The 26,023-nt window shown below is 46.0% G+C and overlaps 3 protein-coding genes across 3 annotated transcripts; all 3 read left to right on the top strand.

The window, feature by feature from the left end:
- The first annotated feature begins 1,517 nt into the window (after positions 1–1,517).
- LOC148892093 (transmembrane protein 178A-like) lies at positions 1,518–1,902 on the top strand. The gene is made up of 2 exons (XM_089006734.1): positions 1,518–1,581; positions 1,657–1,902. The coding sequence occupies exons 1-2, from the start codon at positions 1,575–1,577 to the stop codon at positions 1,878–1,880; spliced, it is 231 nt and encodes a 76-aa protein (XP_088862860.1). The 5' UTR covers positions 1,518–1,574; the 3' UTR covers positions 1,881–1,902.
- A 3,366-nt stretch (positions 1,903–5,268) lies between these two features.
- On the top strand, positions 5,269–7,660 carry gemin6 (gem (nuclear organelle) associated protein 6). Its single transcript, XM_089006188.1, has 2 exons — positions 5,269–5,521; positions 6,413–7,660. Exons 1-2 carry the CDS (start codon positions 5,382–5,384, stop codon positions 6,771–6,773), a joined length of 501 nt encoding a protein of 166 aa, XP_088862314.1. The 5' UTR covers positions 5,269–5,381; the 3' UTR covers positions 6,774–7,660.
- Positions 7,661–9,836: 2,176 nt separating this feature from the next.
- On the top strand, positions 9,837–25,942 carry LOC148892091 (UDP-N-acetylglucosamine transferase subunit ALG13-like). The gene is given in 25 exon segments (XM_089006488.1): positions 9,837–10,060; positions 13,921–14,004; positions 15,036–15,086; positions 15,168–15,214; positions 15,277–15,349; positions 16,603–16,684; positions 16,785–16,950; positions 17,016–17,070; positions 17,154–17,271; positions 17,344–17,408; positions 17,503–17,603; positions 18,494–18,579; positions 18,644–18,950; positions 19,581–19,682; positions 19,755–19,881; positions 19,959–20,124; positions 20,200–20,289; positions 20,292–20,371; positions 20,452–20,520; positions 22,684–22,807; positions 23,198–23,314; positions 23,385–23,425; positions 23,755–23,866; positions 24,242–24,343; positions 24,410–25,942. Coding segments are annotated over 25 exon segments (2,784 nt in total). The 5' UTR covers positions 9,837–9,940; the 3' UTR covers positions 24,709–25,942.
- The last annotated feature ends 81 nt before the right edge of the window (positions 25,943–26,023 follow it).

Raw genomic sequence — 26,023 nt, 5'->3', positions numbered from 1 at the left:
CCCCCTGTGTTCCATGCCACCTGGATAAAAAAAGAGGGGGGGGCACAACGCCACATTTCCTTTGGCTTTTTTCATGAGAGCGCAGGGCGAAGGTCAGGGGACTCAGGATGGAGCCTTGGGGGACTCCGTGGGGGGTCGGCTCTCTTTTCTGTTCATGCTAATGTAAAAAAAGCTGCTGTGGATATGTTGCAGTCACTCGTCTGGTGGAAATCGAAAATAAAGCAACCTTTCAATGGCGTGCACGTGCGTGCGCGTGTGTTTCACGCAACCTTTTCAGAACATATAATAATAATACATTTCCTTTATAAGCGCCTTTCAAAGCTCAAGGTCACTTTACAATCACAGAATAAGTTTTTTTTTCTGTGGGTGAGCAGCCACACGCGCTAGCTAGCTAGCCATGTACCAACCAGAGAGCAAGTTAGCTAGCTCAATAGCCAGCTAGATGATAGCTGGATAAAAATCGCTCCTCGAATAAAATTAAACGCTTGAAAGTGGAAAGTTGGGCAAGGAAGAAGGGGGCTCATTGTATCTATTAGCTATCTATTAGCTAGCTAGCTGACTGGCTAGCTGGTTATCTGGCTATCTATTAGCTATCTGGTGGCAGGCTGGCTAGTTAGCTGGCTATCTATTAGCTAGTTGGCTGGCTATCTATTAGCTGGCTGGCTATCTGTTGAGTGTCTCGTGGCTGGTTAGCTGGCTACATATTAGCTATCCTGTGGCTATCTGGTGGCTGGTTAGCTGGCTATTTATTAGCTATCTGGTGGCTGGCTAGCTGGCTATCTATTAGCTAGCTCGAAGGCTATCTATTAGCTGGCTGGCTATCTGTTGAGTGTCTCGTGGCTGGTTAGCTGGCTACATATTAGCTATCCTGTGGCTATCTGGTGGCTGGTTAGCTGGCTATTTATTAGCTATCTGGTGGCTGGCTAGCTGGCTATCTATTAGCTAGCTCGAAGGCTATCTATTAGCTGGCTGGCTATCTGTTGAGTATCTCGTGGCTGGTTAGCTGGCTACATATTAGCTATCCTGTGGCTATCTGGTGGCTGGTTAGCTGGCTATTTATTAGCTATCTGGTGGCTGGCTAGCTATTTAGTTGGCTATCTATTAGCTAGCTAGCTGGCTATCTATTAGCTATCTAGTGGCTAGCTAACTAGTTTGCTGGCTATCTGTTGGCTATGTATTAGCTAGCTAGCGAGTTTTTTTATTTATTTGAATTATTCCGGGTTAAGTGAAGGCTGGCGCATGTGGCTGCCGCTGCTCACCCACGGAAAAACTGATCCAATGACTGTAACGTGACCTTGAGAGTTTTGAAATGCGCTTACAAATGAAATGTATTATTATTATAAAAAGAAGCGAAGAGATAAAACTTTTAACACCCGATTTTCACATCCGCACGGGAGAGAGCAAACGACTTCGTGGGACAAAAGGAAGCTGGATCTAAAATACACGATGGAGACAGTCATGGGTTCAAAGAGGCTTTACTGAGACACGCAGGGCAAAACGGGGCAGCAAATACGGTCGTGGGCTTCTTCTGGGAGGGCAGCCTCACGCGACACGTGGCCGGACTGCTCTTCTTCATGGCAGGTGCGCCAGCGCCATTTAGTTTTTTGGGTCGGAAAAGGCCGCTTCAGTTTGCCCGTTTTGCGTTTCCGCCCGCAGGCGTCTTCTGCGCCATCTCTCTGTGCACCTACGCGGCCAGCGTGACCTACGACCTTTCGCGGATGCCTCCCTTCATCTACGGCCTCCCGGACGACGTGGACCACGGCTATGGCTGGTCGGTAGCGCTGGCGTGGGCCAGCCTGGCGCTCAGTGTGGCCTCGGGCTGCTTGGGCGCCGCCTTCCCGCTGCTAGGCCGCCAAACCCTGCCCCCCTCCGCTGTCTGAGTACGCCGAGACCCCCCCCCCCCCCCCCCCCCCCCCCCCGAGGTGGCAAGTAGGCACCGCTTGAATTGGACCTCTGCCGTTACCATGGCGACTCGCTTTTGCACAATAACAAGCATGGCAGATCGTTCTCAAAGCCCAAACCAGCGCAGGCCCCGCCTCCAAAACACTTTTTTTTTTTCAAATGAGCGGTGCCCATCCCGTTGTCGGCGGCGACTCGCAATGCTAAATGCCCCCCCCCCCCCTGTGTTCCATGCCACCTGGATAAAAAAAGAGGGGGGGGGCACAACGCCACATTTCCTTTGGCTTTTTTCATGAGAGCGCAGGGCGAAGGTCAGGGGACTCAGGATGGAGCCTTGGGGGACTCCGTGGGGGGTCGGCTCTCTTTTCTGTTCATGCTAATGTAAAAAAAGCTGCTGTGGATATGTTGCAGTCACTCGTCTGGTGGAAATCGAAAATAAAGCAACCTTTCAATGGCGTGCACGTGCGTGCGCGTGTGTTTCACGCAACCTTTTCAGAACATATAATAATAATACATTTCCTTTATAAGCGCCTTTCAAAGCTCAAGGTCACTTTACAATCACAGAATAAGTTTTTTTTTCTGTGGGTGAGCAGCCACACGCGCTAGCTAGCTAGCCATGTACCAACCAGAGAGCAAGTTAGCTAGCTCAATAGCCAGCTAGATGATAGCTGGATAAAAATCGCTCCTCGAATAAAATTAAACGCTTGAAAGTGGAAAGTTGGGCAAGGAAGAAGGGGGCTCATTGTATCTATTAGCTATCTATTAGCTAGCTAGCTGACTGGTTAGCTGGTTATCTGGCTATCTATTAGCTATCTGGTGGCAGGCTGGCTAGTTAGCTGGCTATCTATTAGCTAGTTGGCTGGCTATCTATTAGCTGGCTGGCTATCTGTTGAGTATCTCGTGGCTGGTTAGCTGGCTACATATTAGCTATCCTGTGGCTATCTGGTGGCTGGTTAGCTGGCAATTTATTAGCTATCTGGTGGCTGGCTAGCTGGCTATCTATTAGCTAGCTCGAAGGCTATCTATTAGCTGGCTGGCTATCTGTTGAGTATCTCGTGGCTGGTTAGCTGGCTACATATTAGCTATCCTGTGGCTATCTGGTGGCTGGTTAGCTGGCTATTTATTAGATATCTGGTGGCTGGCTAGCTGGCTATCTATTAGCTAGCTCGAAGGCTATCTATTAGCTGGCTGGCTATCTGTTGAGTGTCTCGTGGCTGGTTAGCTGGCTACATATTAGCTATCCTGTGGCTATCTGGTGGCTGGTTAGCTGGCTATTTATTAGATATCTGGTGGCTGGCTAGCTGGCTATCTATTAGCTAGCTCGAAGGCTATCTATTAGCTGGCTGGCTATCTGTTGAGTGTCTCGTGGCTGGTTAGCTGGCTACATATTAGCTATCCTGTGGCTATCTGGTGGCTGGTTAGCTGGCTATTTATTAGCTATCTGGTGGCTGTCTAGCTGGCTATCTATTAGCTAGCTCGAAGGCTATCTATTAGATATCTGGTGGCTGTCTAGCTATTTAGTTGGCTATCTATTGGCTATCTAGTGGCTAGCTAGCTAGTTGGCTGGCTATCTGTTGGCTATGTATTAGCTCGCTAGCGAGTTTTTTATTTATTTGAATTATTCCAGGTTAAGTGAAGGCTGGCGCATGTGGCTGCCGCTGCTCACCCACGGAAAAACTGATCCAATGACTGTAGCGTGACCTTGAGAGTTTTGAAATGCGCTTACAAATGAAATGTATTATTATTATAAAAAGAAGCGAAGAGATAAAACTTTTTAACACCCGATTTTCACATCCGCACGGGAGAGAGCAAACGACTTCGTGGGACAAAATGGAAGCTGGATCTAAAATACACGATGGAGACAGTCATGGGTTCAAAGAGGCTTTACTGAGACACGCAGGGCAAAACGGGGCAGCAAATACGGAGGCGGAGGAACAGGGAGGGGAGGGCCGCGCACCTGACGCCAATCAAGATGTGACAGTGCCCCCTCCACAACGGACGCCCCCTGGCGGCCCACCCTGTTTGGAGGGATGAGCCAAGTGGAACGCTCGGGTAAGTGATGGGTCGAGGATCCAGGAGCGGGGAACCCACTGACGTTCTTCCGGCCCATAGCCCTCCCAGTCGACCAGATACTGCAAGCCCCTGCCCATGCGCTAAGATTTTAAAAGATCTCATCAATGCCACCTGCTTCCTTGCCAAACAACAGCTGGCATTTCGTGGAAATGATGAAAGTAAAGGCTCCGCTAATCGTGGCTACTATGTTGAACTATTACATGCTTTCGCTAGCGAGTCATTTTGGGACATCCACTGTATTTTCTAGCCTGTGAAACAGAATACAGAACGATTTAATTGAAGCAGTTGGTGATGTCATTAGAAATGACATTAATATGGACTAAAGGTAACACGATAAAAACGTTTTTCTTAAATTATTTTTTGACATGAAATTTTAAACAAAATACGTTAACTGTTGCCAATCAAATGGTGAATAAACTACTCTGTAGAGTTCATATATTTGTAAATCTGACTATGATGACGTCAGTGCCTCACCAGCCATGAACCTCACCGCACGTCACTGCACTCCAGCGTTCACTCAACCCGGAAGTAACTCAAATAGATAGAAAGCTTGCTAGCTAGTAGTGAGTTCGTTCGCGAACGACCCGCATCTCTGAACTCAATGAAGAGACCCGGCTCCTAACAAGGAGCCGGTAATGGGAGCCGACCTTTCTCTATTCCCCCCAGTCTTCGTTTAAAGCCGCACGTTTGATTGGTCAAGATCCGTGGTAGAGGAGGGAGGGGAGAAATACAGACACACGCAGCAGTGAGGAGATTGTGGAGGGGTTAGAGAAACTATTAAAAATTTCAAAGTGGGGACCTGTCTGCTGGATTGTTTTGAGTTCAATGAAACACACATTTCGGAGAAGTTTGGAGAGGAGCTGGGGAGGACAAATGTTAGCACATTATGCTGTTATTATAATTCAATTACTGTATTATCAATTTTACTAGTTGGTATTAAAGCATTACTTATATGAAAAGCAAAATAGTGATAGCTGATCATCAGACCCGAGTAACCACAGGGAAAGTGAAGGTTCGTGGATGCTCTCTGTGCAGCCATACAAATAAAAATATTTGATATATTGTATTTCTTTACATGAGTAAATCGTTTTTCACATAATTTTTGCATGATTTTAGATAGTTAATTAATTTAAGCAAAAAATAAAAATAAATGAGTCGCCACTTGGAGCCAAAAGAGCCGGATCTTTTTAGTGAGCCGAGCCAAAAGAACCTGCTCTCTGAAAGGAGACGGAATTCCCATTACTCGGAGACACGACAAGGTCGGTCGGTAGAGCAGGTCCCGCTATGGAAAGCGGAACCTTTATGTGGCGGCTGTTGTTCAACTCGGAAGCGTGCCGCGCGGACGCGCCGCCAAGTAAACGCAATTGGCGGACCCTTGCTCTTTTCGTTGAGTTGCTTTTGGAGGTTTTATGGATATGCAGCGCGCTTGGCTCCACTTAGGTCCGCTCGAGTGGACCAAATACGTCAACAAAGAGCTCCAAGTGACGGTGGGGAAGGAGGAGCGAGTGTTTTCCGGGTGGCTGCTCACCGTTGACCCCGTGTCCGCCAGGCACGTGACCGCACACGCCAACAAAACGACCCGAACACTTTTCAATCATCTGCGCGCGCGGGGCTGCAACTGGATGGACCTTTATTAGTCTCGCAGTGGAGGAATTTACATTTCACAGCAGCAGAGTTATGAAACGAAGAGGAAAGGAAAGAAAGAAGTAGAAAATGCAAATTTCCCCATTGCGGGACGAATAAAGGTTTTCAGATTCTGACAACAAATTACAGCAGCTGCTGGAAAGGCAGCCACTCTCGCGGCGCCATCTTGAAGTAAAAACAACAACAACAACTAAATAACAATAATCCATTTCATTGATAAGCACGTTTCAAAACTCTCAATGTCACTTTACAGTCACAGGCTAAGTTTTTTTTCTGTGGGTGAGCAGCGGCAGCCACACGGGCCTGCGTTTACTCACCCCGGAAATTACTCAAATAGATAGAAAGCTAGCCAGCTAGCTAATAGATAACCAATAGTATTGGTTAGCCAATAGCTAGCTAGCTAGAAAGCCAGCCAGCTACATAGCTAATAGATATACAGATAGCTTGTTACCCAGCTAGAAAGCTAGCCAGTCAGCTAGATAGCTACTGCGCCAGCTATATAGCTAGCTGGGCAGCTAATAAACAGCAAATATCTAGCTAGCTTTTAGTCATTTTCATCCAAAGGTCAAGTAGACTCGGTGACCTAGCTAGCTATATAGCTAATAGATGTACAGACAGATAGCTTGCTAGCCAGCCAGAAAGCTAGCGAGCCTGCTAATAAATAGCACGACAACACAAAGACGCAGAGTCATTCATTCCTCAGCACTTGCTGTACCATCTTTATGACATGAAGCAGTTCTAGATGCAAGCGCTGTGGGTTTTAGGTAGCTAAACCTGTGTTTTGTGCTCCCCGCAGCCTGGTCCTGGTCCGCTTCGGTGAGGAGGACGGGCCCGCCGGCGTCCAGGTGGTGATGGGTCACGCGGTGCGGCGGGTGGAGGTGGGACGGGAGGCCGACGGCGCCGCGGCCCGGCGTCTGCGTCAGCTGTTTGTGGCGCCGGCGCCCGCCGGAGCGGACCCACAGAAGCGCGCCGCCGTACGCCGCTGGTTGGAGAACCACCGGGTCCCCGTGGAGGAGCGCGGCGACCGGCTCCGGGTGGCCGGCGCCCTGAGCCTGGCGCCGCCCTATGGGCCTGACGACTGCAGCGGCGCCAACGCCGTGGTGCTGGAGCGGGTGCGGAAGCTTCTGGAAGGCCGGCCGCCGTCGCTCATTGACTGAAAAGTCGCAGCCAAACGGCCGCAATTGCCCCTCCCCCACGCGGACTCGTGCAGCAATGGATGATGAAATAAAAACACTAATAATAATAATAATAACAATCCCTTTAATTTCTAAGCGCCTTTCAAAACTCTCAAGGTCACTTTACAGTCACAGGATCCGTTTTTCTGTGGGTGAGCAGCGGCAGCCACATGCGCCAGCGTTCACTCAACCCTGAATAACTCAGATTGAAAGTTAGCTAGCTAATAGATAACTAATAGATAGCGAGCTAGATAGCTAGGCAGCCAGCTAGATAGCTCTAAAGCTAATAGCTAGCACTCAAGCCTGAGAAAACATATGTGTTGTCGTGGATGTCTGAAGGTCCAAAGTCCTTCAAAGGATTCTTGCTTCCAAACAACTCAAAAGTGTTTGATTCTAAAATGTCGGCTTCCCTGAGGTCACGCATGTCAAATTATTTGTCAATATATTGATATGACATATTTACGTATATCCAATATTTTTCACACCCACCCTGGTCATTATTATTATTGTTATTATTATTATCATTTGCTAGCTATTTGCTATCTATTAGCTCGGGCTGGCTAACTAGCTATCTGGCTGGTTAGCTAGCTATCTATTCACTATCTAGCGAGCTATCTCGCTCGGTATTTGGTGGCTAATGATTGCCTAGCTCATAGTGATGGGAATTGCGGCTCTTTTCAGAGAGCCGGTTCTTTTGGCTCGGCTCACTAAAAAGATCTGGCTCTTTTGGCTCCCAAATGGCTCCTCAGTTTGTTTGTTTTTTTTGTTGCTTAAATTAATTAACTACCAAAAATCCTGTAAAATTACGTGAAACACGAATTACTTATGTAAAGAAATACACTATATCAAATATTTGGATTTATATGGCTTGTTTTTTTTAGCACAGAGGGCTTCCACTCACTTTCACATTTCAGCTGTCACTAATTTGCTTTTCATATTAATAATACAATCACACCAACTAGTAAAAATATAATGATTGAATAATAATAACAGCATAATGTAATAACATATTTGTCCACCTGTCTACCCTAACACCCCTCCCTCCCCCTTTTCTCCTCATTGCTGCGTGTGTCTAAAATTCTCCCCTCCTCCCTCGTCCACGAATACCGACCAATCACGTGCGGATTTAACCGAAGACCATGGGCGGGGAATAGAGGACAAAAATAGTCGGCTCCCATTTCCGGCTCATTGTTAGTAATCGGCTCTCTTCGTTCACTTCAGAGATCCGGCTCGTTCGCGAATGACACATCACTCATCCAGACTCATCAAATATCCAACGACGTGAGCCATAACGTAAACGACGACGTAAAAAATGACATCGCGAGAACCGCGTTGAGACAGAAGCTAATTTGATTTGTCTCACAACTGAGAAATTCGCCATTTACAGCAGCATTTGAGGGGGAAGAAAGTAGAAAACCACGAAATACTTAACAAGTAAGGTACCATTGCAGAGCTTTTGAAATTCAAAACAGGCACAGAAAACACAAGAAAAGATTCAAAATATGAATGATCAAATATCAGCGATCGAATGTAGGCAGATTTTCGTCAGAAATCCAAAATGGCTGTCACTGAATAGAAGATGCCAGTTGTTTATGGAGGTGACGTCACGAACCACGTGATTTTTGTCAATGGTAGGCAAAAGCAACAATGGCGAGTATGGACAAAGCAAATTACTGTAGTATGACATCTAAACAAAGCTCCGATTATGTGCGAAAGCTACCATTAGAAGTCCGAAAGCGATACTTTGACAAGCTGGGATATCGTGACGGTACTTGTAACTTGCCGGATCCTTTCAATTTGAAGAATGGATGGGTTGACGATCCATCATTGTGGACGGACATTACTTTCACCGATATTTATTTTTACCTCGTCCGGACAGTTCACTCACGATAGTTTAGACATACGAGTCCCTCAAAGCTTATGAATACGTAGAAAGTAAACACGTATAACACGTGTTTCAAGTTGTCGTGTCTTTTGTACATTTTGAATCATATCATGTATCATATCATATCATTAGAACATTTGAAAGGGAACATACTATCAGTTTGGGTAAGTCATTAAACCAACTCGGGATGCAAATTTGAAAGAGCACACAGCATATTGTCATAATATTGTCAAACTGAGGCACAAGATTAATTGTCATTATTGTACTTAGAATCATAATTTTATAATAACACGCTTCTTCTTGATCAATGTTACTGGTACAGTTAGATAGTCCCATGAGAATTGAGGCAGCGTTGTTCGTTTCGTGCTGGATCCTTGCTGTCGTCTGCCTGTCATCTTCCCAACGCTGTGCTCGCTGATACTTTTTCTTTGAATTATCAGGAGTTAACATGGCTGAAGTTTTATACAACCACACACGATATCACCATTGTACTAAAATGCGAAGACGTTCATTAATCTAAACCGAAAATGAAACGCATAAGATGATAGCACTCGCTAACAACTGTTGTGTTGGTAGGCTTTCTGCCTACCGGAAGTTAGCGACCGATCACGTGATCATAACAAATGACGACGGGCTGGCATAATTGCCAGCTCTAGAAACATATATGTATGCTAATGCTTCTTTTTGCTTGAAACTTGGCGGTTATGGAGAAAAATATATATTCTACCACTTCTATGAGTTATAAGTATACAACTTACTCACCTTTATAAACGGTAGTGTTCGCAAAAAGAGCGTAAACTTTAATCCATTGTCGTATTGGGAAATTTCAAGAACCAGCATGGAGGGAAACGTGTAATACGTCATCATAAGCTGCTTAGCTTGGAAAACCCCACCAAAAACCATGACGTACTTCACAAAAATGCAATGATATACAACTGCGAATATAGCTCACTGTAGCGTACCTATATTTGATGCAGAAAAGAAACTTTACACAGTGCGAAATGCAATACGTTTTTTCGCTCTCTCTCTAACCCCCCCAAAAAAAAAAAATAAATCGATGTCATTTTAGTTCGAGAGTCGAGTTGTTTACATGTGTTCGATTTTTCTTCTCCTCTCTTGTTTCTTTTTTTTTTTTTTAATGTTGAGGCTCGGTGGGCGTCGCGGTGGCGTCCAGCAGAGCCGCAGGTGTTGTCGCAGCTGCTCGTTAGTGCAAATCAAGTTGAGGCGGGCGGACCTGGCGCGCTTGGGCGAAGGCGACGGCGGGATGCAAAAAGGCCTCAAGAAGTATTTCTTCAACATGGACGACTACCTGGCCAGCCTCGGCCTCTACCGCAAGATGGTCGCCAGAGACGCGTCCAGCCTCTTCCGGGCCGTCTCCGAGCAGGTCAGACGAGGGGAGGCGGGCGAGCCGAGGCCGAAGCGGATGCCAAGGCCTTTAGCTTCGCAGGCTAAAGGGCTAAAGCTAAAATGTCGTCGATAATGGCGTCGTCGTTTGGGCCCCACCAGTGTGATTTAGCGTTTTTAATCGAACGTTAGCGTGTTTGTGTTGGCTCGTTTTTGCTTTCAAGGCCTCGTGTGTCCATCTTCATTTGGGCTGTGGTTAAGTGTTTCTTTTTTTAATTGTTTGAGTCTATTTTTTGGTTTTCATGTTGAAACGTGTGCTTTCATTTTGTTTGTAGTCGCGCGTCGCGTGTGTGTTAGGACTGGTTAGTAGATTATTTTAGTGTTTCAACAAAAAGGTGTAGCTCCTTTTGGGTTGAGCTTATTTCAAATGTTGTGTTTTTGGAAACTTGAAGTTTTAATAATAATAGTACATTTAATTTATAAGTGTCAAGGACAGTTTACAGTGACAGGATCAGTTTTTCTGTGGGTGAGCATCGGCAGCCACACGGGCCAGCGTTCACTCAATCCGGAAGTAACTCAAATAGCTAGAAAGCTAGCTAATAGATAGCTAATAGCTAGCTAGCCAGAGCTAATAATTAGCTAGTCAGCTATATAGCTAATCGATAGCTCGCTTGATAGCCAACGAGCAAGCTAGATAGCAAATATACATAATAATAATAATAATACATTTAATTTATAAGTACCTTTCAAAACTCTCAAGATCACTTCACGGTCACATGATTAGTTTTTCTGTGGGTGAGCAGCGGCAGCCACACACCCCAGCGTTCACTCAACCCGGAAGTAACTCAAATAGATTGAAAGCTAGCTAATAGATAGCTAACATGCAAGCTAGATAACAAATAACGTGCTAGCTAGATAGCTAACTAGATAGGTAGCTAAATATGCAAAATGCATGTAAAATGCACTTGGAAAATCAGCAAATGGAGGGGAAAAATATCATCCATGACACAATTCAAAAATTATAGAGAGCTCCAAGTGTCCTAGTAGTGAGTGTTACTAGTGCAGTTAAGTACTTTCTGAGTAAGGTAGAATTAGGTAGCCCCAACTACGTCACCGGCAGGAAAAATGTCGGAAGGGACATTTTTTTTTCCCGTATATCGAGCATGAAATGACACAAGTCCGGATATGGGAATTTCCATTGGAAGGAATCGATCTTTGCGATCATTTCGTTGTAAAAAAATTAATACCGTAATTTCCGGACTATCGAGCGCACCTAATTATAAGCCGCACCCACCACATTTTAAGAGGAAAACCATTTTTGTACATACACAAGCCGCACCTATATATATAAGCCGCATGTGCCCATATTAAAACATGTAACACAAACACAAAATTAACCCAAACCCGACTTCAAGTCCCGCGAATGAAACTAAACGTCATTAAAGTCCACAGTCCAAAAATTACAGCTGGCAAAATGAACGGAAAATGATACTTAAAGGACAACCGACGTCACTTTTTTGTTTCCCAACCGACATCAGAAAAACGTTGTATAGCATCTAAAATACCCAAAACACGCAGTATGTTTTTATTCAAATGCAAAAGACCAATAAAAAATGACTAAAAGTGTCCAAAATCTGCAAACAATTGAGCTGCGAATTGGGCATTTTCAGAAAGTCCCGCCCCCGGTTCGTGATGTCACTCCAAGACGTCTTGCATTGCTGGGGAATCAAAACAATGGCTTCGGATTCGGAGAATATGCTTTCTTGTTACACATCCAGTTATGAATATGATTCAAATAGTTCTGAAGAGGAAAGTATACATGTTTGCAATCGATTAAATACTTTATTCCGTGCCATTTTGAGGCAACAGTGGGGGTAAATGTCTCACCCAAAAAGAGGCAGAAGAAAATGGCGACCTCTTGTAGACATGACAGTGTATTGCGTTTCCACAGGCTGATAAATTCCTTATATGGAGCTTGGACGCCCTCTTCTGGCGCAACATGAGGTTTTCAGACCAAACAAGCATTGACGCGATGAAAGGACTGCTACAATGTGTTCTTTTTTTTCGGTCACGGGCGTTCCTTCAGTGACGTCACGTATGGACTCGTCACCAACTCAAATACAAGACTTCCGGAATATTCAGCACAAGTCTTAAAACGTAAAAGATAGCTATATGCGGTGGAATCTTATTAAAATACGCTCAGTAGAAGTCATTTGAAGCCATTTTACAAATTATGGACACAACTTGTCCGGAGACGTCGGTTGTCCTTTAAGGTTTGATGCAGGCCTGCAGAGTCCGGGTCCCGTTGAAAGTAATCCAAGGAAAAAAAAGTGTATATTTCCAAAGGTAAGGGAGGGAAAAATATATATCCACTATTTATTGTCCGCCGCGTCCCTAAACCTCGCCCCCAAGCCTCGCCTCATCTATCGCAAAGTCAGCAATAACTTTAATCTTTCGCAGGGAGTTCAGGTCAAACCCCTCCGTGCCAACGTGCAAAAAAAAAAAATCCACAGGGTCTGGTCGAGCCTCTGTCTTCTCTCACACACCGCCGCGGGTTTTTCTTTAACCAACTTTTTACCCCCTCTTCACCTTTTTTTTTTGTCTGTTCCTCACCTTTACCGGTCCCCACTTAAACCCGTCACCCCCGCGTTTGTTCCGCCCCTCCTTTTTCATTCACCCGTGCAAATAAATAAAAATACAAAAATTAATACATTACAAAAATATGCAGTTGCAAATGCATATTATACATGGCTTACACATATTTACAAAGAGACGGTACACCGAGAGAGTTTTCAAAGTTTTAATAAGAATAATATAACTTTCATTCCAAATGAAAATGTGCGACTTGTTCATCGTAGTCGGGAGGGAGTAGCTGACACATAGTTGTCCGTCTCCTGACGGACAGACTTTAGTTTCATAAATCTAAGACACCACAACGGTCCACCTTTGAAATCCGGAATCTTCTTTTCGGTGGCGATTGTTCGGTGCGATTTCAGTCTGATCTGCACAGTCAAAACACCTCGGCCATCTGCTCTCTGTGTGTTCACCCAGTCTACTAGAAGGTTTTCCAGTTCGGGCCACCTGCTTTTATTACCTCTGAAAACTTTTTACATTGCTTCAGTTCTTCCCGCTGCCGTTTCCAGCGTCTCACCATCCATTAGTTTATGCCAAGTTTACGTGCAGCAGCTCTATTTCCTTCTTTATCGGACAGCTGGATTGCTTTTAGTTCGAAAGCTGCGTCATATGCCTTTCTTTTCGCCTTTTCCACGATGAGGGTACGTTCACGCTAATGTAATTTATGCACAAGACAAGAAATGCAGTCTTCCTCGACGTATATATTCCACCGGTCTAAATCTTACCTTTTATACTCGAGCGCCACTGGCGGCCATTGGAAAAATTACATAAATTGGCCGCATCACTGAATAAGCCGCGGGGTTGAAAGTTTGGGGAAAAAAGTAGCATCTTATAGTCCGCAATTTACGCTACATACAATTTTTTTCCGGGTGAAGGAATTTTTGTTTCACAGAATTCCTTATGAGAGAAGACTTGTGACTTTGCTACCTAGCTGTCTATTTGCTATCTATTAGCTATCTATTGGCTGGCTAGCTATCTAGCTAGCTATCGTTTAGTTATCTAGCTGGCTAGGTAGCTATGAGCGACTGTCTCCTTTTTGGCGCATTTTACGAAACTGTTCCTATTTTCTTACAGCGATGATGTCTCGCATCGCTTTCAACATTTCCTCCCCCAAAAATAAACCCATGTATTATTCCTGCCATTATCCTGTTGGCTAGATGTCCATATCCAACGGTACACGTGGCTGCAATATCAATCGCAAGTGAAAAAGTTGTTCAATTTGATGACTTGTTCAATGTATGACTGTTTAATTTTGTATGTCTGTAGTTGTACTACTCTCAGAACTACCACCACATTATTCGTCAGGCGTGTGCTGATTTCATGCGAGCCAACACGTGCGTCTTTGAGCCGGTGAGTTTTTTTTTCTTTCCTATTTGCTAGACAGACAACCAGACAGCCAGACAGCCAACAGCTAGTCAGCCAGCCAGACAGACAGTCAACAGCCAGCCAGCTCGCTAATATATAGCCAACAGCCAGCCAGCAAGACAGCTAACAGCTAGCTAGCTAGATTATAGGACAACCGACACCATTTTTTTGTTTGCTAACTGACATCAGAAACATGTTTTATAGCATCTAAAATACCCTAAACACGCAGGCTGATATTTTTAGTCAAATGCAAAAGACCAATAAAAAATGACTTAAAGTGTCCCAAAACTGCCACAAAATGAGCTCAAAAACTGGTCAGATTCAGAAAGTCCCGCCCCCTTGTTCGTGACGTCACTATTGGTCACACACTGCCTTGCTCGAGAATCAAAACAATGGGTTCAGATTCAGAGAAGATGCTTTCTTGTCACTCATCCAGTTATGAATATGATTCAAATAGTTCTGAAGAGGAAAGCATAAATGTTTGCAATCGATTAAAGAAGTCCTCCCGTATCAATTCGAGCTGTCAGGACTCCAATGTAGCGTCCTAGAAAATGCACATGATGGCGCCCGAGCTCCGTTGGAAATGGGCTGATTGATCTGCTGGGAATTTGTGTCAACTAGTATCAAATCGTAGTCTTGGTGCAACACACAACGATTCACCATTGCGGTATTTATGGGTTTTCGTTGAAATTTCGCCATCAACATGAAGTTTTCAGATCAAACAAAGTACCCAAAATGCATTGTGTGTCGCTTTCTCGGTCAGGGGCGTTCCAGACGTGACGTCACGTCAGGCATCGCCATCAACTCGAAAACAAAACTTCCGGAATATTCAGCGCAAGTCTTAAAATGTAAACTATAGCTATATGCGGTGGAATCTTTGTAAAATACGCTCAGTAGAAGTCATTTCAAGTGATTTTACAAATTATGGACACAACTTTTCCGGAGGCGTCGGTTGTCCTTTAAGACTTAGTGAAATCTCTCCTGTTGGTGTCATGTCTCCTGTTTTCCTTTTCAAGTTTGTGGAAGGCTCATTTGACAAGTATCTGGAGCGCCTGGAGGACCCCAAGGTGCGCTCGTACACACCACGTCATACACACACAAACGAGCACGCCATTGAGCTAGCTTGTGTGTGTGTTTTGTTTTTTTAGGAGACAGTGGGTCAAGTGGAGATCAAGGCTCTGTCTCAGCTTTATCGGTGAGTTGTCAGCCAATCAGAGCAGCGTCCTTGGACTCACCGAATGCCGTTTGTGTGCGTAGGCGCTGCTTCCTGATCTATCGTTACCCCGGGAAAGCCGCCACCCTCATCTCTGAGGACGACTTTGTGGACAAGGTCAGCCTCAGGCCCCGCCCATGAGCCCGCCCCCTACCATATCATTTAGGAATTAACTATTTTTTCTAATGAAAGATGAGAGTAAGTTTTTTACGCTGCCTTGAATGTGTATAATAATACTAATAATAATAATACATTTCATTTCTAATCGCCTTTCAAAACTCTCAAGGTCACTTTACAGTCACATGATCAGTTTTTCCTTGGGTGAGCAGCGGCAGCCACACGCGCCAGCATTCACTCAACCCGGAAGTAACTCAAATAGATAGAAAGCGAGCTCGATAGCTAGCTAGCTAGCAAACTGATAGCTAGGTACATAGCTAATAGACAGCAACACGAGCCAACATTGACTGAACAGGGAATAACTCAAATAGAAAATTAGCTAGATAATAGTTAACTAATAGATAGCTAGCTAGATAGCTAATATATAGCAATTACCTATATATGTACTCCTAAAACTCAATATTCTGTGGGTCCTGCAATTTGAGTGAAAATGACAAAAACCTTGCCACTGGAGTGGACACATCTTTGTACATTTTCTGGCAGTGAAGGAGTTAAGTTATTTTATTATCATTAGCTATCTCTTAGCTAGCTAGCTTTCTATACCATACAATCGCTATCTGGCTGGCTGGCTAGCTATATAGCTGGCTAGCTATTGGCTATCTATTGGCTTGCTAGCTTTGTATTTATTTGTCTTACTATTCTATTTCAGTTACTTCCGGATTGAGTGAACGCTGGCGCCTGTGGCTGCCGCTGCTCACCCACAGAAAAACTGATCCTGTGACTGTAAAGTGACCTTGAAAGTTTTGAAAGGCACTTACAAATCAAATGTATTATTATTATTATCTATTTGAGTTACTTCCGGGTTGAGTTGGCTATCTATTGGCTGGCTGGCTATCTGTTGGCTATCTATGAGCTAGCTAGCTAACTAGTTTATTTGAGTTATTCTGGGTTAAGTGAACGCTGGCGCCTGTGGCTGCCGCTGTTCACCCACAGAAAAACTTATCCTGTGACTGTAAAGTGACCTTCAGAGTTTTGAAAGGCGCTTATAAATCAAATGTATTATTCGTCTGTGTAAGCTCTCAGTCGTACAGGAGAGCTTACAAGAGGCTTCGTCCGAAGACGAAGCCTCTTGGATAGGGGGCGAAACGTCCGACACCTTCAAAAAGTACAGATGACGGCTGAAGAAACCTTCTCATCAAATGTATTATTATTATTATTATTTGACCACCTGTCTGTCCCCCCCATCACCCCAGGTAACGCTGTCTTGCTCCATCAATGGTCACTATGACATCGTGTACCCCAAGAGCTACCCCGCCTCCGCCGCCCTCTGCCAGGGTGAGGTCAAAAATCAACCCTGGGGTCACGCCATTAGCTGACGGGGGTGTGTGCGTGTGTGCGCGTGTGTGTATGTGTGCGTGTTTGTGTATGTGTGTAGCCGTGGTGTACGAGCTGCTCTATAGCAAGGTGTTTGGTTGTGAGGAGGCGGAGCTTACTCAGGCCATGGAGGTGTTCAGGGTGGGGGGTCGTCGCTATAGAAACAGCCTGTCCGTGTGCAGCGATGTCGACTTTGGCTACGACATCCCTGAGGACAGAGGCCACAGGTACGGGCCTGCGTGCGGGCGGGCGGGCGTGCGTGCGACCGACACCCCCGCATTTCCTCATGCAGGGAGGAGGCGGAGTCGGGCGAGGAGAAGCATCGGGCGTCCAGCGATGACGTGAAGGTGAGACTGGCTGATGACACCCGCTCGCCGCCCTTTGACCTTTTGCGTTGATCTTGGCTGAGCCCCTCCCCCCGCGTGTTTAGCCGGCGTCTGAAGCTCCGCCCCCCAGCAGGCTGTCACTGCCTTACAAGGTGCTGAAGTCGCTGGACGGCGACGTTTACCGAAATGTCGAGTTTGACGTCTGGCACGACACCTGCAAAGGTAATTCGACGACCCCCCCCATGACCCTGCCACGCCCCCGTTTTCATCACGTCATGCCCTTCCCGCCATCAGAGATGCAGAAGACGAACTACATGGTGTTCGCCGGACGACAGTACTTCCTGGGGGACAAATGTCAGGTGAGCGCGGTGGGCGGCGCGCCATCACACGTGTCCTTTAGGGTCATTCTGAACCATTTCCGGGCGTGGCTGGATTTCCGGGCGTGTGTTTCAGGTGCGTCTGGAGCCCAAGGGCAAATATTTCAACGCCTTCATCCAGGAAGTGGGGACGCACTCCGCCGCCGTCACAGTCTTCATTGAAGAGCTGGGAGAAAAGTAGGCCACGCCCACATGTATGGTGGTGCCAGGGCTTTATTCATAATCTGTGATTGAAAAACCATTTCTTCAAATGTCATTGATGAATCAGCTTTAAAAAAATGATCTTTCTTCGATCTGGTCCACATTTCGGATGTTGAGATCGGAGCATCCTTAATACGTTTTATGTTTCTTAATCTTAAAAGAAACTACAATTATAGAACAATTATCCTTCAGACCTTTTGTTTCACACCTAAGTTAATTGCGCTTGCTAGCAAAACTGTTCATTGGTTTTATTAGCTATCTAGCTGGCTATCTATTAGCTATAGCTGTCTGGCTTTCTTGCTATCTGTTAGATACATGTTGGCTATCTAGCTGCCTGGGTATCTAGCTATCTATTAGCTAGGTAGCTCGCTTTCTATCTATTTGGGTTACTTCCGGGTTGAGTGAACCCACTGAAAAACCTATCCTGTGATTGTAAAGTGACCTTGAGTTTTTTGAAAGGCGCTTAGAAATGAAATGTATTATTATTATTATTAAGTAATCAGTCAGGACAATATAAGTAATTTGTGTAGCCTCAGGGAATAGTCCTCTGCTCCCCCCAACCTGAGAGCAGGGACCTATCATAGCAGAGTCTGGTCCCGCCACGTCTATATATATATATATATATATATATATATATATATATATATATATATATATATATATATACACTACCAGCAAATCTTTGTTTGCTGACGAAGCCTCTTGGATAAGAAGCGAAACATCTGACACCTTCAAAGGAGTACAGATGACGGCTGAAGAAACCTTCTCATCGAGAGGGCATCCCGAATGCACGCCACCCCACCCCCCTCGCATCAGCTAAACGCCCCCCACTGACTGACTGCCAACCATTTTGTGTCCACCGTCAGACATTTGGTTCCCGTGGCCGACATGAAAGCCGTCAATCCGGTTCCGGCCTGGAACGCGTCGGCTCCGCCCCGCAAAGGGGATCTGGGTAGGTCTCCGCCTCCCCCCCTGCTACACGCCCGCTTCCGTTCCCCCTTTGACCCCCCTTTCAGACGGCGACGCGCGAGGTCACCAGCGTCACCAGCATCAGCGCCATCGCTACTTCAGGAAGTCTCGAGGCGGCTGCCCCGTCGTCAAGGGGGCGGGGTTGGCGGTGGCGGCTCCGCCCCCCTCCTACAGCGGCCCGGTCCCCGCCGCACTCCCGCCCCGCTTCCAGCCGGGGGACCACCCTCGTCCAGGCCCGCCAGCAGCCGCGGCCGCCCCCTACAACCTCTTCTCTCCCCCCTTCCATCACCCCCACCATCAGGAGCAGCAGCATGGCCTCGCTGCCGCCAGACCGGCCCGATACGGCGCCGCCAGGTGGGCGTGGCCGCGATGCCGCGCTTATACGCTTGCGCTTAAACTGATCCAATGACTGTAAAGTGACCTTGAGACTTTTGAAAGGCGCTTACAAATGAAATGTATTATTAGCTATCTAGCTAGCTGGCTGGCGATCTGTTAGCCATCTATCCAGCTAGGTAACTATTAGCTAGCTAGCTGGTTTGTTGTATTAAGTTCATCCTGTCTACTTGATATATAATTTACAACAGATCCATTTCTTACAGACAGTGTTTTTTTAGACACTCTGACGAAGGCGGAAGTATATGCCGAAACATGTCAGGTAATTGAACACCTAAAAACACTAAGAAAAGAATCTGTTGTAAATTAGCTAGCTGGCTATCTATTGGCTAGCTAGCTGGCTACCTGTTGGCTATCTAATAGCTAGCTGGCTCGCTTTCTATCTGAGTTACTTCCGGGTTGAGTGAAGGCTGGGACGTGTGGCTGCCGCTGCTCACCCGCAGAAAAACTGATCCAGTGACTGGAAAGTGACCTTGAGAGTTTTGAAAGGCGCTTAGAAATAAAATGTATTATTATTATTATTATTATTATTTACCCGCACTCACCGACGAGATCCGTGTTTGTGGCTTTTTTTGCGGGGGTTTTCCTCAGAAGCCGTTTCGTGAACCGCCACCTGACTGGTCCACAGCTGACGTATTACACCCCGCCCGCCAGGCGTTACTACGACTACGACAGCTACGCCTTCAGGTCGCGGTAAGAAGATGGCGCCCGCGTCGCCCTTCGGCCGCTTTCAACCGGCGGCGCCATCCTCCGTTTTGTCTCCAGTCGCAGTCGCCGTCACTTGGCGCTGGCCAAAGGTTGCGCTTACTACGACGAAGGCGAGGCGCCCGACCCCTTGTCAGCAATTGACGCCCCTGTGGCATACTACCACGCCGACGACGCCAAAGGCCAGGTTTGCTCTCGGCGGCTTTGCTTCGGGTGCGCACTGTAAAAGGTTTCAATTTGGGTGTTGAATTTTTGCCATCGCAGGGTCCTTCCCTGCCACTATCGGCGACCGCTGCGGCGCACCCGCCACCATCCCTTGTCCCCTATGGCGACTCGGGCGGGGCGCTCTCGCTCACCCCCCCGCCGGGCGGCGCCGTCGCGTGTTCGTCCGAAGAAGAGCAGGACGATCCCAACGTCGTTCACGACCAGGGTGAGGCGGTGTGGGCGTGGCTTAGCATCAGGGTGGGGCGTGGCGATCGGGGGCGTCACCGTTTGTGCTTTTCAGACTTCCCAGACGACTTTGTGCTGGCCAATCAGGGTGAGTTGGCGCGACGCATCGGCCGCCCCCCCCACCCTCGTCTCCACGCTGACGTCCGCTTGATGTTTCAGACGACGCCTACCAGACGGCGAGCGTCTACGCCAGCAACACAGCCAATGTCCAGAGGCCCCCCTCGCAGGTAACGCGGCGCCCCGACCACCCGGCCAAATGGCGCCGCCGCCGCCAGCCGTGACGATCCGTGTGGTCATTACGTGACAGGACCAGGAAGTTGGGGGCGTGGCCGAGTCACCTCCCCGAGCTGAGATGACCTTCAGCTACACGCCGCAAGTACGCACACACTCGGGATGTGACAACATTTTTCAATAATTCATCACACATTTTCTAACACCATATTAAAGTGCATTTAAATAGCTTTCGAATGACGTATAGATTATCGTTGTGTGACAAATAATAACGAAATAATGGCATTTTTAATTTTGGAAATATGAGGGGATTTTCTGCCTGTAATTACACAGTTAAAACAATGAAAATCTGTAAGCGAGTTCTTTATTACAGTTTAAACGATCATAACTTTCTTAATTTTTGGCAGATCTTAACAAGTAAGGTAGCACTGGAAAATTTGAAATTCTAATCAAGAACAGAAAACAAGAAAAGATTCAAAATATAAAATAGCAAATATCAACGATCGAATGCAGGCAGATTTTCGTCAGAAATCCAAAATGGCTGTCACTGAAGACTAGGAAAGCAAATTGCGAGTTCAAGAAATATAGATGCTAATGCTTCGTTTTGGCAGTTATAGAGAAAAATATATATTCACTCGCTTTTATGAGTTATAAAAAGACAACTTGCTCACATTTATAAACTGTACTTCAATGCGTTTTTGTCCCCGTTTCTCGTTGTATTGGGAAATGTCAAGAAGCAGCATGGAGGGAAACGTATAATACGTCATCAGAAGCTGCATAGTGGTCGATTCTAATTCCTGTTTCTCATCTGGTTCGGAGTTCAACGAAGTTTTGTGATGAAATACCAGCGGGGACGATAGATGGTGAACAGAAAAAAACTACAGTAAAGTCTCGTTATATCGATATTCAAGGGAGTCCGAAAAAATATCGATATAACCGGGACTATCGATATATCCGATATCGATATAACGAGACTTTACTGTACTTTATTCTCGTGAAACAAAAATAGCACATCTCTCATCTCTCGCGGGGAGCCAAGAGAACAAAGCCCGCCCGCTCAACCTAGTTTTAAAAGTACACAGCAGCGATCTGTCGTCCAATCAGCTACGGACTAGTATGTTGGGAGAACAACAGACTGAAAGTTAATATTGTTACATTCTGCTTTCACAACTATTCAACTAATGAGCTTCATGTAAACTAAAGTAAACATGCAATAACATAATATGTATTAAGATAAACATGGAATAACATATGTTTACTAATCTAAGCATGAAATAACATAATGTTTACTAATGTGCAGAAGCACTCTATTACATAGCTTGGAAAATCCCACCAAAAACCATGACGTACTTGACAAAAATGCAATGATATACGACTGCCAGTGCGCTCGCTTCACTGGACAGAAACAATCGCGGTGGAATATACAGTGATACCTTGGCTGACGAACTTTTCGGTTTACGAACGTTAAATTTATGAACATTTTATCTTTGCATACAAACCATTTTTCGAGATACACACAGAGCGCCGCAATGAGTGACGTCGTTCGCAAACGAGCCCGTTCTAACAAGAAAATGGCAGCTGACTTGTTTTTCTCCTCTATTCCCCTCCCCCAGTCTTCGGTTAAAGCCACGTGATTGGTCAAGAACGCAGCAGTGGGAAGGGGGAGGCGGTTTAAACATTAAAGAGACAGGCAGACAGAAAATGGATAGAAAAGAGTGAAATTTGGACTCGTTTCATCTTTGATAGTTCAAAGGCAGAGTGTAGACTGCAAGGTTAAAATATCCCATCAATCGGGCTCCACAAATAACCCGCACAAGCCATCTGTACACTTGATGCAAAAAGCTATCAACCCAGATAAACAGAACACAATAGATGAACTCGGTCAAATGATGGCAGAGAAAGCATCTCCAAGGGATCCATTCCTCAAGATGGTAGAAGAAGAAGGCAAACCGGCCAGTCCACTCCATCTAATGACCATGACAAAGGTCAATAAAACCACTTTATTATGCAGTATAGTTTATTTCTTTAATTATAATACCATAGCACATTTATCATACATAAAATAAGGTATATTTTGTGTAGTTTTAAGGCTTCAAAAATTAGAAAGTAGAAAATTATGTTATGGGGACCTGGGAATGGATTATTCTCATTTTAATGGTTTCCTATGGGAAATTAATTTTTGGGATACACACTTTTCGCCTTACACACTGTCTGGGAACCAATTAAGTTCGGAAGCCAAGGTATCGCTGTAGCGTACCTATACACACACATGGTGGCACAAAACAAAATGTGGCTTTGTGTGTGTTAGGCGGCGAAGGCCATCCCGGTGATTTCTTCCTCGCCGACGTCCTCCTCTTCCTCTTCACCCTTGTCTTCATCTCGCGTCCCCGCCGCCCCGGCGGCGGCGGTGGGACACGCCCAACCTCGCGCAGGTGCGTACGAGCACAGCTTGAAAGTGGCAAGTCCGCTGGATTTCTTGATAATCCTATTTGCTAACTATTAGCTATCTATTTGCTAACTGCCATTATATAGCTAGTTGTCTAGCTGGCTATCTGTTCGCTAGCTATTGGCTAGCTATTAGCTATCTATTTGCTAGCGATTTGCTAACTGTCGTTATATAGCTAATTGTCTAGCTGGCTAGCTATTCGCTAGCTATTGGCTATCTATTCGCTATCTATTAGCTAGCTAGCTTTCTATGTATTTGAGTTACTTCTGTGGCTGCCACTATTCACCCACAAGCTAACCTGTGACTAAAAAGTGACCGTGAGACTTTTAAAAGGAGCTTAGAAATCAAATGTATTTATTTTTTGCTTTGCTTTTAGCCGCCATGACCATCCCGGCCAGCCCCTGGTTGGTGAATGAATTGGGGGAGGGGCTGTGCTCAGTGGTAGCCCCGCCTCCTTACTCCTACGACCCCAACGGCAGCGACCTTCCCCGAGGTGGGCCGAGACCTCCGCCTTGCTTGGGCCTCATAAGATGGCTGACATTGCTTTCTGATGCTTGTTGCAGACCGCCGCCTGCTGCAGTACTTCTTCAATCTGGGGGTGCAGGTAGTGTGTGTGTGTGTGTGTGTGTGTGTGTGTGTGTGTGTGTGTGTGTGTGTGTGTGTGTGTGTGTGTGTGTGTGTGTGTGTGTGTGTGTGTGTGTGTGTGTGTGTGTGTGTGTGTGTGTGTGTGTGTGTGTGTGTGTGTGTGTGTGTGTGTGTGTGTGTGTGTGTGTGTGTGTGTGTGTGTGTGTGTGTGTGTGTGTGTGCGCGCGTGTGTGTGCGCGCGTGTGTGTGCGTGTGCGTGTCTGTGTGTGTGCGTGCGCGCGCGTGTCTGTGTGCGTGCGTGCGCACATATGCACGTCAACCCACCGACATGGCGACGGGTCTCCTCAGTGGTACCATCAGAGCTGCTGGCAGCCGCAGGCGGTGGCGCCGTACCCCCTCGACGCCCCCTACTCCTACCAGCAATACCCGCACTACATTGGCCAGGATGGCCCCCCCCTCGGTGAGATCATATAAATGAAATGTGTTATTATTAGCTATCTACTAGCGAGCTAGATAGCGTTCTATCTATTTGAGTTACTTCTGGGTTGAGTGAACGCTGGTGCGTGTGGCTGCCGCTGCTCACCCACAGAAAAAAACTTGTGTGACTCTAAAGTGACCTTGAGAGTTTTGAAAGGCGCTTATGAATGAAATGTATTATTATTATTATTAGCTATCTATTAGCGATGTAACTATCTAGCTAGCTATTTAACGTATCCTGTGACTGTAAAGTAACCTTAATAGTTCTGAACGGTGCTTAGAAATGAAATGAATAATAATAATAATAATAATAATTATTATCATTATCATGACCAACTTTTTTTCCATCTGTCCGCAGTTTCCTACGACGAGGGGGGGCGCGGACCTCACCAGCACCCGCCGCCGCCCGCTTACCCGGAATCCGGAATGGTGGAGGCTCAGGCGGATACGCGTGGCGGCGGTCAGTCCCTTTTTTTCCTCGCACGCGCGAGTGATGCAAAGTTGATGGACGTCCGTTGTGTCTTAGGCCTCGCCCATCCACTGGAAAGCCCCTCCTTCGGCGCACCTGCCGCGTTGTATCCGGACCAGGTGGCCCTGCCGTACGAAGCTCCGCCCCCGGCCACCTACGTGACATCTGCCCCGCCCCCTCCTCCGGGTCACTCCGCCCATCACGCTTACCACACCCACCACAGCTGCGTGGCCGCCTCGGCGCCGGCGCACTGGGGAGGGCACCACTCGCGGGTGTACTGCCCGCCCGCCGCCGCCGGCCACATGGTGGGCTACATGGCGGCTCCGCCCCCGCACTTTATCCCACCCAGCGCCTGACGCGAGCGCACCCTCAACATAAATGAAATGTATTATTGTTATTAACATGGCATCTTGGGGTTTGGTTGTCACGGTAACTGACGGCTTTTGAGGTTTTTTTCAGCCGGTCTTGTCAGTGCCTCTGTCGATGGAGGCGCGCGTGTTTTTGTGACTGCAACACGGTGGTTTTTTGGGGGGGTTTAATTTGTTTAGTTCCGGGGTCAATAAAGTTTTGTCACAAGCAGACATCTTTGTATTTTATTTTGCGGACTCTACGTGAAATAATGATTGTTCTCAACTGTCGACATTTTGGTATATAATAGTATTCAAGACGCTGCCATGTCGGCCATTTTGAATGCATTTCGATTTACGACCATTTTGTCGAAACGGAACCCGGTCGTAACTCGGATGTTAAATGTTGCTATTGAAGGAAATAAGTACATTTATTTAGCCGTATTACATATTGCTCAAGATAAACAGTAAGTTTAATCAGGATGAATATTACTTTTCTTGTAATAGATAACAGAACAAATAGGTGGTGTTTGGTTGGAGACATCTGTTTCAGGTGCCAGAAGATCTAAAGCACAGGTGTCAAAGTCAAGGCCCGCGGGCCAAATCCGGCCCGCCACATCATTTTTTTCGGCCCACGGAAGCAAATCAAACTTGTTAAATTCCATGATGATTGCTAAAATCTGAGCCAAAATGTCATATTTTTGGATGCCAACCACAATAAAAGTCATTATTCTTGACTTCAGATTTGAAAACGAGTTATTCATTAATTTGCTGTGTGCTCTATATGTAATATTTGAAGGGATTTAAACATTCTAATGGCTTTTTGGTCATCCCTCTCACAACGAACGCGCCAATTGTTAGGTTAAAACGTTGCGCAATAAGGTCAATATTTAATTACGTTTGAAATTGTTAAAATATTAAATGTAACTGTTAATGCTGATATTAGCTTGTAATATTTCTAAGCTAACACTATCTATTAGCTATCTGGCTAGCTAGCTAGCTATGTAGCTGGCTATTTATTAGCTATATGGCTAGTTAGCTAGCGATGTAGCTGGATATTTATTAGCTATATGGCTATCTAGATAGTTAGATAACTGTCTTGCTGGCTATCTATTAGCTATCTGTTACCGAGCTAGCTTTCTATTTGAGTTACTTCTGGGTTGAGTGAACGCTGGCGCATATGGCTGCCCCTGCTCACCCTCACTGATCCTGTGACTGTAAAGTGACCGTGAGAGTTTTGAAAGGCGCTTATAAATAAAATGTATTGTATGCAAATATCTCTTGGTGATGACATTTTTCTCGCCATGTTGACGCTCAATTGCTT

Source organism: Hippocampus bargibanti, linkage group LG10 (genome assembly GCF_051943395.1).
Source record: "Hippocampus bargibanti isolate YZ-2025 linkage group LG10, ASM5194339v1, whole genome shotgun sequence".
NCBI lineage: Eukaryota > Metazoa > Chordata > Actinopteri > Syngnathiformes > Syngnathidae > Hippocampus > Hippocampus bargibanti.
The sequence above is the reverse complement of the archived record's forward strand: the minus strand, read 5'-3'. Positions and strand labels throughout refer to the sequence as shown.